The 16,689-nt window shown below is 33.0% G+C and overlaps 1 protein-coding gene across 3 annotated transcripts in view; it reads right to left on the bottom strand.

Annotated features, from left to right (window-relative positions):
• The window catches only part of LOC111004397 (small G protein signaling modulator 2), a 35,915-nt gene that overhangs the window by 6,078 nt on the left and 13,148 nt on the right, over positions 1–16,689 (bottom strand). The window contains exons 4-17 of one of the 3 annotated variants that reach the window (XM_022275411.2): positions 12,331–12,497; positions 9,091–9,310; positions 6,642–6,756; positions 6,158–6,264; positions 5,422–5,546; positions 5,035–5,148; positions 4,279–4,415; positions 3,742–3,839; positions 3,312–3,450; positions 2,940–3,109; positions 2,054–2,198; positions 1,496–1,655; positions 971–1,160; positions 190–688 (exon numbers count right to left, since the gene is read on the bottom strand). In XM_022275411.2, coding sequence (XP_022131103.2) covers positions 190–688; positions 971–1,160; positions 1,496–1,655; positions 2,054–2,198; positions 2,940–3,109; positions 3,312–3,450; positions 3,742–3,839; positions 4,279–4,415; positions 5,035–5,148; positions 5,422–5,546; positions 6,158–6,264; positions 6,642–6,756; positions 9,091–9,310; positions 12,331–12,497 — 2,386 coding nt within the window. The remainder of the gene's footprint in view (positions 1–189; positions 689–970; positions 1,161–1,495; positions 1,656–2,053; positions 2,199–2,939; positions 3,110–3,311; positions 3,451–3,741; positions 3,840–4,278; positions 4,416–5,034; positions 5,149–5,421; positions 5,547–6,157; positions 6,265–6,641; positions 6,757–9,090; positions 9,311–12,330; positions 12,498–16,689) is intronic. The other 2 variants (XM_045631149.1, XM_022275415.2) reach the window with 2 other exon arrangements.

The raw sequence follows: 16,689 nt of genomic DNA, 5'->3' as shown, positions 1-16,689 counted from the left end.
CAATGAATTTACCAAAGTTCTAGTTTTAGGGTTTTAGAATATTTTTTAGATTACTACTAGTTAACCTTAGTAACTACTTATTAGTAAATATTTAAAAATTTGTAATGGCATTATAAAATACGATGATTATGTGGTATCCATAACAATATTAGTTATCAGTTCTTAGAAACCATAAACGAAAATTCTTACCCGTAGTTCCTCCGGAAGCAGGAGATCCACCTGTGACAGCCAAGTCTACTGATGGATTTGTAACAATAACACTATGCGCATGATTAGGTGCCGGTTCTTCGATGGACTTATTCTCATTTCCATTAAGATTAGCATTTCCACTGTCAACACTACACAATAAACCTCTTCCTTCTCCCTTTTGCACGATTCCTTCTGCCAATCTTTTAATTTCTGCAATACTCTCTCTTCTCATATCCGGATTTTCCACAACACTTTTAATACAAACTTCATCATCGTCATCATCATCCAAAGTTATATCTTCACAAGTATCAGTCTCTCCGTTAATCTTCATTCCGTTCTCATTCTTTTCTTCATCTAGCTCTATATTATCTATTTCGTCTATGCTTGGAGCTCGGGATAGCACAGGTTTGACCTCTAGTCTTTTCTGTTCGTTTTCGCTTGGCTCCGGTGATACAACTGGTGGATTATCTGATATTACACTGCAGTCGTCTTCAAAGACCTGTTTTAATGAGGAAAACAAAATTCAGTATAACGAAGAACGGTTATTTGAGCGCACAAATACATTTACAGTAACATATGACCTTCATCGTTTTTTTATATTACTTATAAATTTAATGCATCGCCTACTCAAAACCAAAACGAATTATAAATAAGTTAAATCGTTTCAGATGTTAAGGTTTTCATCGCGATGCGTTATTTGTTCGGGCAATATAAACGATAAATCCCCATCAAATATCAATATTAAAGGTATCAAAAACATTATCAGGTGATTAGTACTAACTTCGCAAGGCTCAATTTCAGGTTTACGTTTTCCAGAAGATTCAGACAGCCGTGCAATAGATGCCGCTGTCGCCTCCCGATCCCTTTGCTTTACAATAGCTTCAACACAAAGCCATTCAGACATCGTAGTCTCATACTGACGACGGTAGGTACAGTCCTGCTCTTGTCTCTCTTGAAATGTTGTGTTAAATCTAGAAGGATTTAAGACAATATTATATTGCTTGTGCTCTCTACTAAAGTCTCTGGTATTTATAAACATGACAGAGTATTAGTAGTTTGGTTTGACATACTACGTTGTTGTCGTGGTGGAAATAAAGAGATTCGTTTAAGAAACATAAGTACAACTCGTACATAGAATAGTCAATGTAATATTTCTGTTAAACATTGATATTAAAGTGAGAAATCTGTTTCTGAAAAGATAATGCCTTGATCATCTACACGAGTATACGTTTTGAAATTTATCGAAAACCTAAATAACTAAAATTTCTAGAACATCTGTTTATTATAATATTTTTTAATCACTTACTCATAATATCCAAGTAAAAACGGCCAGACTTCTTTCCTTATGTCGTGCTGTACTCCTCCGTAGTACACCAATCTATACACCTCGTCCTTATCAACGATGGCTCCTTGTTCATCCATCATTGATCGCCATATTGCATCTGTTAGACCTTCATTGGTATTTTCTGTAAAAAAAACATTATATATACTATATTAATGTTGTGATTCAATCCTGGTAGACCGTGATGAAACATCTATGTATATCATTGATAAGTTTTCTTCATAGTTGTGTATTTTATTCGATCTGGGTTCGCTGTAGTATTTCCCTTCCCTCTAATTATCCGTAAATAGGTTCTATATACAATTAAGCCATAAACAATTAATGAAAAATGGTTTTAATAAAATGGAATTTGAATGCAGACTTAAAGGCTTTTATGAGTAACTATCCAAAAACCACAATTCAGAACATAAGGGTGAGCTGTGAAGGACTTTTTCTAATATAAATTAAACACAAGGATATTAAACTTTTCATGATTCTTAACATAACAACAATAATAAGTATTCTAGAGACTTAAATATTTACCTCCGGGAACAATATTTGGATGCACAAGGCCACTAAGATGGGTCCGTACAGTGGAAAGATGCCGGCAATACGCCAGCCATCCATAAAACGCTCGGGAGATTATTTGTCGACGCATTGTGCTGCATACAAGCTCTATTGAGGCAGCCTAGGAATCGCAGAAGAAGGGGCTTTTTATGCTATTTTCAATAATTATTTGTATGAATGCTATCTTAGACATATTAAATAAACACCATTTGTAGTGGCTATCTCCGCAATAGCTACAACGCTGTCTATGCCAAAAATTCCTTACATTAGGATGATGAAAGCTCGACAGATCAGTGCTTTTTCTTTGTGAATAAGGTTTCATGTATGTGTTTCTTTATATTATAAATAAAGTTATAATGAGAGTAACCTGCGTAAAATAGGGATTTATAAAGCTTTATGGACTTGTAAATAATTAAAATTATTGATTTTATACATCAGTCAGGTGAAGAAACGGTCACAGATAAGATGGAATTTAAAAATATATTTATTACTTGTCTAATTCTAATACCGTAGATAAACTGTTGTCAGATTCTGATTTTAACTAGTTTCAATATAGTTATATTATTTAACACGTTAAAACATCACATTTACGACGCCATCTTGCCTAATAAAGCGTTTTGGTGATATCGTTTAAATAGGAATTGTAATTTTAAAACTCAGTACAATTTGCATTAGATCGATAGTCACTAATAAATAGCTGAAATTGTTTTTAAAATCTTGTCAAATAGCCTACTGGACTATTTTAATCTTTCACAATATTGAGCATAGAACATTTGACCTTTGAAGTAATTAAATACTATATATTACTATAATATATAATATATATTATTGGAAAGTTTATAGATGTCTTTAAATAATTTACCTGTTCAAGAGACACTTGTGTTGTTGTCTGAGTTAAATTCCCAATAATAGGCGGGCAGTCAACTGACATGGTGCTGGAATCTGATGATGTAGTGGATGTAGAGGCCAGGGTCCGACGAGGGGTACGTGGAGGTGATTGAATTACACGTTCTAGTAGGGAGTGGCGCATTGCTAAAAAATGGTTTAATTGTTAATTGACCTAAAAATAAATACACAGCAAGGTTTCTGAAAAATTGCGTTCGCACTATTTAATCGTGTATAGAATGAGGCTCTTGACTATCTCAGATTTGGTTTTATATTAGTGTTTAATTAGTTCTCCTATATTTTGAGTGACAAAAATATTATTATTCTATTAAAACCTTAGTTTTTATACCTTCCCGATCTGCAATAGCGTTGTTGACGATACGAAAGACATAATCGCCAGCAACCTCATCAACCTCCGGATCCTCATTTTCTCCACTTTCACATAGACTTGGCATCGGACGTCTTCTTCCTTTGTTTCTACCAAACACCTTAAAATAATATGAAAAACTTTTAAATACTCGCGATTTAGTACTGAAAATGTACTTTTATATCTCTAACGCAACAAGCCAAAGTATTGTCTCATGGTCTCCCTTGTCAACGTTAAGCCGCAGTCAGGTCGAATCCAGAAAATTGTGTACACAAAAAAAAGTCTTATCCACTTTCAATAGTAGGTAAAATGTATCAAAACACGATTAGACCTCGTAGAGGATCGATGAAGTTTGTAGCAGTAGTTGGGTTAGTCACAACAGAGAACTTATTATGAAAAATCTGAATTTTACCTTGCCCGTCCCGCGTTGAGACCAAAGTGGTGGATCCAATTGGCCATGTGGAAGTAAACCCGTCTCCAAATTACTTAAAAAGGAAAGCAGGTGACCACCTGAAATAATATCACTAAAATTATTATTATTTAAGAAGAGAATTCAGAATTTTTTACACTTTCAGGACCAAAATGTTTAGAGACCAACTGATATTTAATAATAATAAAAGATGTCGCATGACTTAGTGATGCCGGAAGCATATGGCTATGTTGCGTTCGAATTGAACACCTAAAATGAAACATCGAGAATCGACTTCCCCGTTCGTTCCGACTGCCTTCGTTTTAATACTAATACTACCTTAAATCATGAAACCTACACAACGTATACGTGCAAGTGCACGGCTCTATAATATAATTTCTTTTAGTCTATATTAAAATTTCTTGTAGTTATAAGATGTAGTGGTCTGACTTAGAAATACTGATATGAATATATCAGTAATATGAATATTTCCAAGTATTTCAAGTAAAATTAAAACACTAGTTAATTACTATGACTCACCTTTTGGGAAATGTATTGGGGGACGTTGGACACCATCTTGCCCAACTAGAATTAGAGCATCACTTGCTTGTGAACGATGTACGTGGACGTATACGACTTCCCACACACACACTTGTAATGACATTGCCCAGTAAATACTGAAATATAAAGGAAGGTTTAGGCTTTTTTCCTATGTATTAGTGAGATTGGAAGATTTATATGAAATGTTTCTTTTTTTGTATTGTTTTACATTATGGTTGATTTTTATAGTATTTTATTGGCTTATTGCACTTTACCCATCATATTTATTTTGTATTTTTTTTTTCCTTAATAAGGTTGCTTAGAAGAGATCGCTTGTCGCTTTTCTATGAATATATCGTATGTAACTAGACGTAAATATATAAATTGTGATCTAAAAATATGAATATACATGTATAGTATAGCTTACAAATATTAAATAATTAATAATAATAAAAACTATCAATTTAAAAAAGAGCTTTGTTAAAAACATATCTAATCCGCATAACGCGGATAATTACATATTTTTCTTCTCTATTTTGGAAGTTTAATATTACATGTTATATCAATATAGACGAGCGAGTGTTAGCATGCATGCTTGCTCACAAAGACAGTGATCAAGCATGCATGAGTTCATCAGAGATAGTGCACAATAAATTATAATACATAACACTAATATATATTCTAATGTACTAAAAAATGTTCTAAGTCTTTAGTTAAGGAGAGATAGTAAGCAAGAATAAAAAAATAAAATCATACCAATCAAAGCAAAGCGGTCCAGCACATAGACGCCTGTAAACAGTACAGGGGGCAGCACTGCACAGAATACACTTGTTTTGACACGCCGACACATGCACTAGGTGATAACGAATGCTACACACACAACTACAAGCTACACAAAATTGGTCCTTCGAGCCAGTTATATCAAACGAATACAAACTGTGTACTAAATAGAATTTTATTTAGTAAATTAAATATGAACATATTTTTATATATCGATATCGCTTGATATACATCGCATCGATTAAGGTGTGAAAGAAAACAGATTCAAACAAAAAAACATAATTACATATTCTATAAGATCTTATAAAAACTAACTACTACACTTTAAGCTATAATTAAAATATTATTTACTAAATCGAATACCTTTTATCAATCCCTTCACTTTCGGCATAGCCATTCATGAGTTGATTAGGCGTCCATTTAATCACTAAACCAGCAGCTGATTGATGCAGGCTTAAATATCCTGGCATAGCCTCCTCTACGTCTTTCTAAAACACCGATATCAAGTAGTACATTTGAAATTGGAATACTGCCAAATACTTGCATTGCTTTATGTTTCAAAACTTTTAACATTAATGGTTTTTCTTAAAAGCTTTTCATTGTGTAGACATTCCCAAAACTTTTAACAATTTAATTTTATACAAAGATTATTTATATGGCTATGTCTACTATGCTTGAATCTATTCAGCACGTCTGTGGGTGCCATGTGTGATGATGTGTGTGAAAAAATGAACCTTCCCAGAAGTTACAGATCACTGCCATGTAATGTTTTCAAGGGAAATGTAATTAGATTTTAAATGTGCCTTTATAAATAAGAGTTTATAGATATATAAAGTTTGACGACAATTATACACCAGTATATCTTAACTATATATCTATATTTTAATATGGCTGATTGTACGGTTTGGTGTCGTTAATCAATCTAAATGTACCCCTGGAAATTATTGGTTGTTTTATGATTTTATGTAATTTTTTTCGTTTCAAACTTCATTTTTTTTAAGTTACATATTGTAAATCGTTATTGTAATTTATTACAAAAACTGCACATCATTCTACTAACGCATATTATAATATTTTTAAAATAAGAAACATTACTCACCGGTTGCACCCGAACATTATTTTTTCCATACAATAATGTTGCACGCGAATTCTGATGTAAACTTTCTACATAATCTTTGGCACTAGATGCTGTAGCATTTCCTGATCCTAAAAAAATACAAATTAAAATATCTAAGAACCTATATTTAATTATGTTAAATAATAGCATAGGAATAGCTTCCTATGATGATAACGGTGTTTGAAACAACGTAAAATATTAAGAAAATAGATATAGACAAAAATGTACCTATGTTTCCATAGACAAATAAATAAACATTTTTTTATATAACTTCTGGTTATGCACTTCTTGCATTCATCTTTCTATTTATTTTTTTTATTTTCTTACCAGGGTTGCCTGGAAGAGATCGCTTGTTAGCGATAAGGCCTCCCGTTGCATCCCTTGTAATTTTTATGTATTGTGTCATTTGTTTCTTTGCAACGAAGTATGAATAAATAAATTTAAAAATAAACATCAAACTACTGACCATTTACTGACGCATTGTCATCGGACGAAGCGTTGAGACTCCTCCTAAAGTTAAGTATAGGCCTTCTCACCGAAGGGGGCGTCGTTGTCCCAGCTGACATTCGGTGTCTTTGAACCTGGCGAGATTTGAGATAAGCAAACACTTGAATCGTTTAACTTTTTTATTTATTTATTCAGGGGCCGTTCATAAACTACGTTCGCATACAAGGGGGGGGGGGTCTGGCCGAGTGTGACAAGATGTGACAAGGGGGGAGGGCGGGTATAGGGCAGCGTGACGTTCGCCGTTTATTATTTTTTGACATGAGCGCTAGCTCTGTGGCGCGACTCTAGCGGCGTTGCGATCCGTCACAACGGGTTTCTTTGTTTTTCCAATACTTGATAGAGTAACGTTTCCACGTACCCTGCGCTCTCGATTCAGTAACAAATGAAATTACTATTTCTCTAGAATTTATCATACTCAGTAGGTGGGGGGGGGGGTCTTAGTTTTTGTGACGAAATATTTCTAGAGGGGGTCACAAAAAGTGTGACACAGCGTGACAATGGGGGGGAGGGGGTCAAAAAAGCTGATTTCAGTGTGACGTATTTTATGAACGGCCCCTCAGAAGATTCACAGCACAATACAAAAATAGATGAATATATATTATATAAAATTTTGGGCCAATTATAAATCTTCACAAATAGTTCATTTTTTTAAATATATATATATATATATAACAAGAAGGTAAACAGTTCAAACATTTTTAGTGATTAACAAAAAATAATAATTTTAATTTTGTACCAAAGCTCTCCTTGCTGTTACCACACTCCATGCGAACATATCAATGTCAACTTATAATGATTAAGATTAATAAAACAAACCAAACTGGAAAAGTGACTATAAATAGTTCTCTCTAGCACCGCTTTCCCACAGAAGTCTATATAACTCGGTAATTAAAACCCAAAAATACACCACGATGATTTAGGATAGTCAAATATGACAACGTGTAAACAATTTATAATTCGTTAAACAGTTTTCATTCCCAAGACAGTTAAATCATTATTGATCTTTCAAACAATATTCTAAGCTTCAGGGATTTGAAGTTTTATAGCCCGATTTATGAACAAATTACTTTCAATAAATACACTTGGATACTTTCTTGAGAACAATTACTTAACGAAAAGTGTGTTCTTTTATCTCTTTCTATGGATATGAAAATTTTTAAAGGTGCATACATAATCGTATTATAAAAATAACGGTGGGTGGATTGGTTTTCCAATCATTAAAATGTGATGTCATCGTGTGTCGAGTAATCAATCGCCCACACTGCTTAATTGACAGCCTCACAATAATGCCTATCATACAAGGTCTGGAGAATTCCTTCGAGATTTTCCGTGGCGAGAAACAAAATATTAATAACCTACTAATCGATGAGGTATATTTAACAATGAAACACAAGACTCGCATGGAAGACAACAAATATAATTAAATTTATTACGGTAGCTAGTATCAAAATAATACTAGCAATCCTTGCCGGCAGAAGGTATTCAATGACTGATTTATGCAGAATCCACACATCACCATAATTTTCATGCAAGTGTTCTCCGGTTTTGTATTTACGAAAATACAGCGCAAAAGCCTTAGAAATCTTCGCATTTATAATGTTAAAATCTCCGGGGATTAACCCAAAACAAGTTTCTCATTTCCGGCTTATTATATATTCCTATCTCAACTGATCTTCGCTGATAATGTAAACGTTGCGTTAAATATATATGTTAAAGGTTTTTGAGATAGAAATATCAATTTCTACGTGGGTACACTGAAAATGTTGTGTTGTAAACTGGCTAGTTAGAAACATTTCTAATAAAAACTTTTTTTTAATTTAAATTTTAGAACTCTTTGGTAACCTAATGTAGTATATTGTTTTTAAATACTAAGATGCAACTCCGGTAGCATAAATAACTCCAAATCAAACGGAGGCGTTCCAATCAAGGTCCCCCGAGACTGCTACACACTTAACATCATCAAATTCGAGCTACTGATTTATAAATCCAACTCCTTTACAGTTATTCCCAAGAACTAATGATAAAATTCGAGATATTCGCTTTACGAGCCCTAAAGATGCGGTGAAAGCGAAAATGCCGTAGAAGGAAAAATGGGCCCACTGATTTTCTCAGTGGTTCTATCGAATGCGACGATATCGAGAAGCAATTAAAATATAAGCAACTTTAGATAACTTCAGTGTCACCTAGGTATTAACTAGGTAACGTGTTTATCTATTACACAAAACTATCCATGTATATATTCTATTACTCTATTACACACCTAATCATGTATATATTCTGACTTAATTTAAAATATTCAATTCCGCAAAGCTGAATAAACTATTTTTAAAACACACACAGTGGGTATATTTGCTAGCTTTCTGTTTTATTAAAAACATAATGAAATGCTTGTTAGGCTGTATACATACCAATTCATCAGCGGGTGGGTCTGTCCAAAAACATGCTGGCGCTTTAGCCTTAGAATATTCTAAAGCGCATGGTCCAACGAGGAGTGAGCTTAAAATACTCCCATAGTCAGGATCAGCAACTAAAGCGTCCCTTTCGTAATATCTTGTAGCATTATTCACAAGATGCTCTATAATCTTTGCCAATTGACGCTCAAATAAGGCGATACGAATCCAAAGATATCTGTGGACAAAAAAATCTTAGAAACAATTTGAACCTTTATAGCAAAAGGTTTAAAAATGACACATAAATGTTCAGAAAGGGATAAGACATTTCTACAAGTAAATGACTTAACGCATATATGTATTAGATTAAAATATATAATAAATAATTGTACATACACTATGTATAAAGTATTGTCTTTAGATGTTTTATCCAAACAAATGCGGTACATTAGTTAAAGCTACGTAAATGAATACTTTTTAGTAAACAAAATGATGTTAGATGCTCTACAAAACTGTATAATAAATAAAATATTTTTTATAAGTACATTTCTATTGTCTGATTGTCAAGTGAATGTTGTTAAGGCACAATAAGGATCAATAAAACCCTGAAAGCCTTCGGAATCAGTGACATTCTCTCACTCGAATAAAAATCCAATAAAATGTAATTCCTTTTCTTCATTTACGACTTACGGCTTTAACAGTGGCTATAAAAAACTGTGATTTCAATGATTCTTAAATATTTTTAAATATGTATTACGCAATTATTTTTATATCTTTCCAAAATGTTGCCAGTTGATGTTTTTAACATGAATAATATTAGTAGTTCTAATTCACAGCATTTACTGATGTAATCAATTTCGCTCTTGTAACTGAAATAAGAATCGATGAAGCAGTAAATGTATTACAGTAATTCTTATATAAAAAAATAAAACCCTTACTGTGACTAGGCAAGTATATAAGTATGTATTTGTTTAACTGTCTTTAAAATAGGCTTTACTCATACAAATTTTCCAGGGACAAAATTGAAAACTCAAATGGTATTTGTAGCGAGCTCTATCTTGTTCTTTATAAAACCATCAACACGCTTTCTTTGGGTGTAAAGTATCATCACTATAATAAAAAAAAACGGTAATGTAAATGATAAGGGAAAGTGTCTGATACTTAAAACACCATTTATCTTAATAACATCCTGACACCTTCAATAAATTAGGATTAGAAGTAAAAGGAAAAAATGTTAATTTAAACTCAGAACACTTCTAAGTAATTCAATAGCTTTCTGTGGGACGTGGTAATTAATCGAATTGTCATCAGAGGAAAAAGGTGGTGTTTTTTTCGCATGCAGCTCATTTTACACGTGTGGTCACGTCAGTCACTGCAATAGTATTAGCTTAAAATAATACTAGCTTCATGAAAACAGAACTAGCATGTTCCAAGAAAGGTCAGCAAGCCGACAGTACTAGCTTGCTATGCTAGCCTTGTATAACTCGAGCATAATGTTAAGTGATATATTGTTTCTCTTCCGGTTGCTCAACACACAATATATCATGAAGATTAATTATAATTTAAGCCCTGAAACTCATTTTCAGCGTAGTGTAGTGACGGTTAGCTAACTTGTATTGGTTTTATCGATTTTACATCAAATACAAGCTGCAACTTTTACACAACATTGAAAAGCTTTCAGTCCCGTAACGAGTTTTACGACAACTTAAAAGTTTCTTCACACTTTCTATGACACGTGTTCATGTGGTTTCAGCCTAAGCTTCAAAGACTTAATTTTCGCTATGATATGTCAAGATTCAATACATTTTTCATACACGGAAATCACATTTAGTACGACTAAGATATGCTTAGTATGTCTTTCGAGTTTGGTTTTCGCATATTTAAATAAAACATCTATTAAGTAGATATCTCAGTCCCTCACCAAAGGACCCATGCCGTAAACACCCGAATCAAAATAACCAAGTTTTTATCTGTTTTACAGGTTCGTAAAAAAAACATTATAGCACCTTAAACGCACGTAAACATTATTTTAAAAATATATTTAGTCCCGTTAATAACAGCAATGCTTTCTTTTACATAACCTTTGTTGAGAAACGTCTGTGCTGTATTGACCGCGTAGGCCATTATCAAAGATTGAATAGATAAAAATTAAACAAAGGCACACTATTACTGAACACGTTTATTCAAGATTTTCTTTAGTACTCTATAGCTTTTGTTATTGATAAAAATGTTAAAGCTAGGGGCATGTTGAATTATCCGCATAAACATTAAATAATTCCTTAACAAACTACTGAGCTTCCAGACTTATGAAATTATTTCTGAATGTCGCAAAACATAACCAAGATGATTCGGAAAGTAGCCAAATAAGTATAGCAAAACAGGATATCAAAATAATTAATAATATGCTTTTGTACATACACAAATTGATTACAAATAAAATATAAATATAAATAAATTTTGTTAGATTGTAGGACGGGTGGCTTGGCACTTGACTCTTGCCATTTGGCTAATGTGTGTTTTTTTAAATAAATAAATAATCTAGATTTAAATCGTCTTTTTTCATTATATTATGTTGTTTTTTCTGCTTTCTTTTCGTATTTCTTCATTTATATAAAATAATAATGATGTCTTAAGCATTATGTTTGTTCCCGCCGTCCACACCTATTATGCACAGATTTCTTTTAGTCGGTACTAGTCTATGTAACATGTGTCTTTTTAATAAATAATAATCTTGAATGTAGATCGCTAACAATTATCCTACACGTTATTCAGCAAAGTGAAACTGTGATCTAGACTTATCTATCTATCTCTTTTCAAAACTATACAAGAGTTGAGTAGCTGAGGAGTTGAGTACTGAAGCTTATATTAGTTAAACAATTGTCTGCCTCCACTTGTTTAAAAGTTACATAAGCTTTTTAAAGGAGCTTTACATGAAAATATAGTAGAAGAATTACGTCATAACTGAGATTTACTGGAGAGCAATATTAAATTTATTTTCATTAATCGAATAATTTGTCATACTCGGCGTGGAGGCAATGGAATTTTCTTCGCAGGCTCATTGCTAATTTAATTTAACCAATCAATTTTACGGAAGGATGAATTTTCTCTATTACGCAGCATTTATTGGGTTTTATGTTCCATGCCAACTGTAATACTGCCTGCCATTGTGAATAATACACTTGTACTTCAATTGTTTAAGAATTATATTTGAGTTTTCATTCGTTTTGTAATCTTTTAATTTCTAGAAATTGCTCTTACCTATATGTGGGTGGTGGCTGTGAGCCAAGTAAAGAGCCCGATCCTCGTTTGTGTAATGGTGGGCGCGGGGCTGATGGTCTTCGTTCTACGCCGGACGCAGAACGGGTCGCTGGGGCACCCTCTGCAGAGAGCACCCTCGCTGATACTAGAGCCGCTTCTGGGCAGTGCTGAAGAAAGAAATTCATCACTTGGGTTGCTCGAAAAAATAAGAAAACTGAAAATGAAATAAATATTGGGAACTTTTTGCTAGAAAAATAAGTTTTTTTTCTTTTATTATTTATTTATTTAAAGTAATCTAACAGCTTACTTAATATATATTATAATACAAAACACTAATACAATACAGAAAGCCAAAACAGATTTTACAGAAGTTGATATTAAGAAATCATTTGTAATTGATATAAAAGTGATAAGAAAGTATTATATCTTTTATTGGCCGATTTGGGTGTAATTGTTTTAACTGATTTTTTATTGGTTTTAATTTAAATATTTTATGATTTAATGTATATGGATATCTCTATTATGTCATTGGGTAATACCTCTACTACTACTACTTATAATGTATATGTATGTATAATAGTAGCACGACCCAAATTACCAGAGAGTTATTTCTCAAAGTTGTCTAATAAAAAAGTTTTCGTAAATTGTCATCCCTTAGCGATCACAATTAGGGTGATATCTAGAGAATGCTATGACATCCGTGAGTACAAAATGTTTTTGACAAATGGAAGTCGTACCGCTGAGTCTCAACTCAGAATTGGAGGAGCTATTCCCCACTCCATATTCATACAACTTTGTTAGATGTAATCAGTGAAATTAAATGAGGGACGTATTAAAGTGGCGTAATAAAACGGGCACTCAAGCGCCTACAATGTTTTACTTCCAGCTTTTATAACAAGAACAGTGTTATCTCATCTTTACGATATACACATACGTTTGAAAGTTTAATACCAACGGTACAAATTCAAATAGAAATATTCAAATTAATTACTATATTGTTAAACGTAGTTCCAATTAGTTCTGTAGTAGCCTAATAAATCAGTAAGCCTCGAATTTTATCACGTGGAATAAGTGATACCTTGATGATCTTATGTTCCAAAATAAACGTATTTTATTTTTTTGGTTGAGGTTTTTAACAAGTTTGTCTTTATGTAAGTTTAAAGTAACCATTACTTTTTCTGTACGACTCTGAGTACTGCTGAAAGTGGGGCTAAGAGTAAGTGGAATGGAGTAAAGTGCTAACCGCCGCACACGGCGTATCCAGGGGTCTTCAATGTTTTTTCTCGTATATGAGGCAAACGATCAAGAAGCTCACCTGATGTTAACTGATACCGCTACGATTAGACCACAGTCTTAATTGGTATTCTCTTATCTTGAAGGACCAGAATTCGAATTGGTTCGGAAATACTTCCGCATAGTGATGATGCGCGGCAAAAGATGCCCTTAAAAAGCGCTCAGTTGTGAAACGATGGACGTCGAGATGATACGGGTGGATTTCGTATTCCTCCTCGACGTCGACGGACGGTCATAAAACTCGGTTGTAGGTAATTGAAACATGTACGTCTCAGTATCCTTTGGGCATAGGAATGTGGCGTAAGAAATTAGGTGTGCTAATTATATTAGGTACCCAGGTAACACTGAAAATGAAAATCTCCGTTCCTCACACACACACAAACCGAGCTTCGTGCGACAAGTGCCTCGTGAGGCTGCTCGCTGTGTGGACGAGCATATTAGCAATGTTACAATCTGGCCAGTTCTAAACATTTTCGGTGTTACCCACGTATACCTCTTTAAACTGCCACAGGGACCAAACTTTTCAAATTTGTTTTAATTTTCTGTTTAATTATTTTGTTATTACTTTGTAGGTTAAGAAAATTATAAATACAACGTATGTAATAAAATTATTAAATCCCTGTATCAAAAAATTGTTTTACTAAAGGCTTAGGCAATACACGCTGAGCAAATGGTCCATTATCGACCACATATAAAATAGTAGTTAGATTGTTAACCTATTTTGCATTTTACATGCGATATAATGTACTGAATTTCAAATGAACTCTCAACCGAGAAACTCACGAGTCACAGTTCACGAGTTTTAAAACACAAAGGAATTCCTTTGGCCTGGAGTAATGTGGCATTTGCCATTCACTGTGGTCCATTTATACGCAAGTGATATTTGAACTTTAACATTCTTCTAAGCTTCCAAATGAATTATTCATCATATGAACGCCCTATTAAATAGCACATATTTAAAGAAATCATTTCTCGTATGTAAAGCGTAAAATAATTGTTGTATTTATTTGTCGACTGTGGTGAGAAATGGCTATAATAATTATTATGTATGATAGATAAGTAGGTATGCCAAGAAAAATTACGATTTTAAATAACTTAAAGACAGAATACAATTGGTAAGTTTATTTCCATAGTAGTTGGTAACGTCTAACGCATATATCTCCCGAGGTTGGAACCCGTGATACCATCATAACAAAATCGAAGCTACTACGAAAAATATGATGTACATAACCTTGTTATTAACACACACATACGTAATTACACACCTACAAAGATTCCCCATGTTCCTTATATTTTTATTAGATGTACCTGAATAACAATACTTCAAGTTCAAAGAAATAAATTCGTTCCACTGTATAATATTATCAAACAGCTTATCACGTAAATCGTAAATTAAATAATAAAGCTCGGGCTTATTTTAAAACTATATAATTTTATATTCTTCTATATAATTATTTTATATTATTTTAGCTGCTAGCTTTGCTTGGTCGTAAATTTCTTAATCTGATTAGAAAAATAAAATATAGTCATTTTATTTTAAAAAGTCTTAGTTTATTTAGTTTTCGCATTTTGCAAGTTATAATCCTAGCTATTAATAAATCATAGTCAGTTTTATTTATGACAATAATTCCGTATAAGGCTCTATGTCTTTCCAGTTTTGTGTGTAAACATTAAACATAGTAATACAAAATAAAAATTGTGAAGGCAAGGCATGGTATGACTCTCGTTTGTATCAGGCTGGTTTATTATTACTTGAATTATCATCCTTATTTGTGTAACTTAAGGTATGTTTTTCATTAAACGACTATATTATTAATAAGATTGCCCTGTGTAAAGGTGAAATAAAATCATGCCTACGTCATGCATGTCTACGTTGCTGAATAGCGTTTTCACCTAGATATACCTACCTGTGCTACGCGACTCCAGCTGACATAAGCCTGATTAATGGTACTTCATATTTCTTCTACTTAAGAATAAGATTAATTATATATAATGGAAAAATATTACTTCACCATTTCAAAGTCAAGGTCAAAGTCAAAAATCATTTACTCATGTAGGTTACACAATGTACATATGAACGAATAGAAATATACATTAAATGCTTCTAATTTTACATTTACTGCCAGTTCTCAAATCAGAGAAGGGCGTAGAACGGCAGAGAAGAACTGACAATAAGCTCTCCGCCACTCTTTTTATTTAAGTGATTTGAAATCGCAATCTACTACCACCTTGGGTATATGATCTGTGTGTCTTAAGGATTAATATATCGTTCGTAAAAAAGCTGCAAATACTTATAAGTATCAAAATGTAATTTGTTTCTTTAAAGTTAATTAGATGGGTATAAACTTATTATCACATTTAAAAATTTATCTCTGTTAAAAATTCGGTGATATTCATCAATATCATCTATCGGTATCGGTCGGGTACATTTTATTAGGACAACAAAATATACTTCCATTGGGTTTCAGCAGTCCGCAATTGTAACTGTTTTATTTATTGGAAATCCATGAATTCCCAAGTGCTTTATCGTTGGGCCAAGGACAAGCAGTGAAATACTTTACAGCGATTTCCTTACTTTTTAATGTCAAAACCCAAATCACACAAATCGGTATTATTATGTTTCCACCTTCCTTGTAGCTGTTCTGTCCAGCTAATGGTTAAAAAAATTTTAACGGACATACATGTAAATCAGCACAACCATTATTTAGAACCACTGAACTATATATTTCTTTTGAACTCGACTAGTAAACAGTAAACTGTTAGAGTACTTCAAGATGCGTACCGATTCTTAAAAGGCTGACGATGTATTTGCGAACACTGTGGGGTGTCTTAAACTTAAGTCTTAACATCAGTTTAGAAACAGTACGACAGTACGAACGAGATGTTAGGTAAACATAGATTGTAAACGAATCTTCTATGATGTAACATATAATGTGCAAACAGCTTGATGTGTCATACATAGTAAATGCAGTCACAATTTTATCGATCAAGGAAGTTTTAATTAAATGTGTAATACGTGCATAAAACAAAGATAATAGATAGCTTTAGGGTTGTATGCAAGAATAG

This window comes from Pieris rapae, chromosome 14 (genome assembly GCF_905147795.1).
Source record: "Pieris rapae chromosome 14, ilPieRapa1.1, whole genome shotgun sequence".
Taxonomy (NCBI): domain Eukaryota; kingdom Metazoa; phylum Arthropoda; class Insecta; order Lepidoptera; family Pieridae; genus Pieris; species Pieris rapae.
Note: the sequence above shows the minus strand (reverse complement) of the source record. Positions and strands in the feature narration are given on the sequence as shown.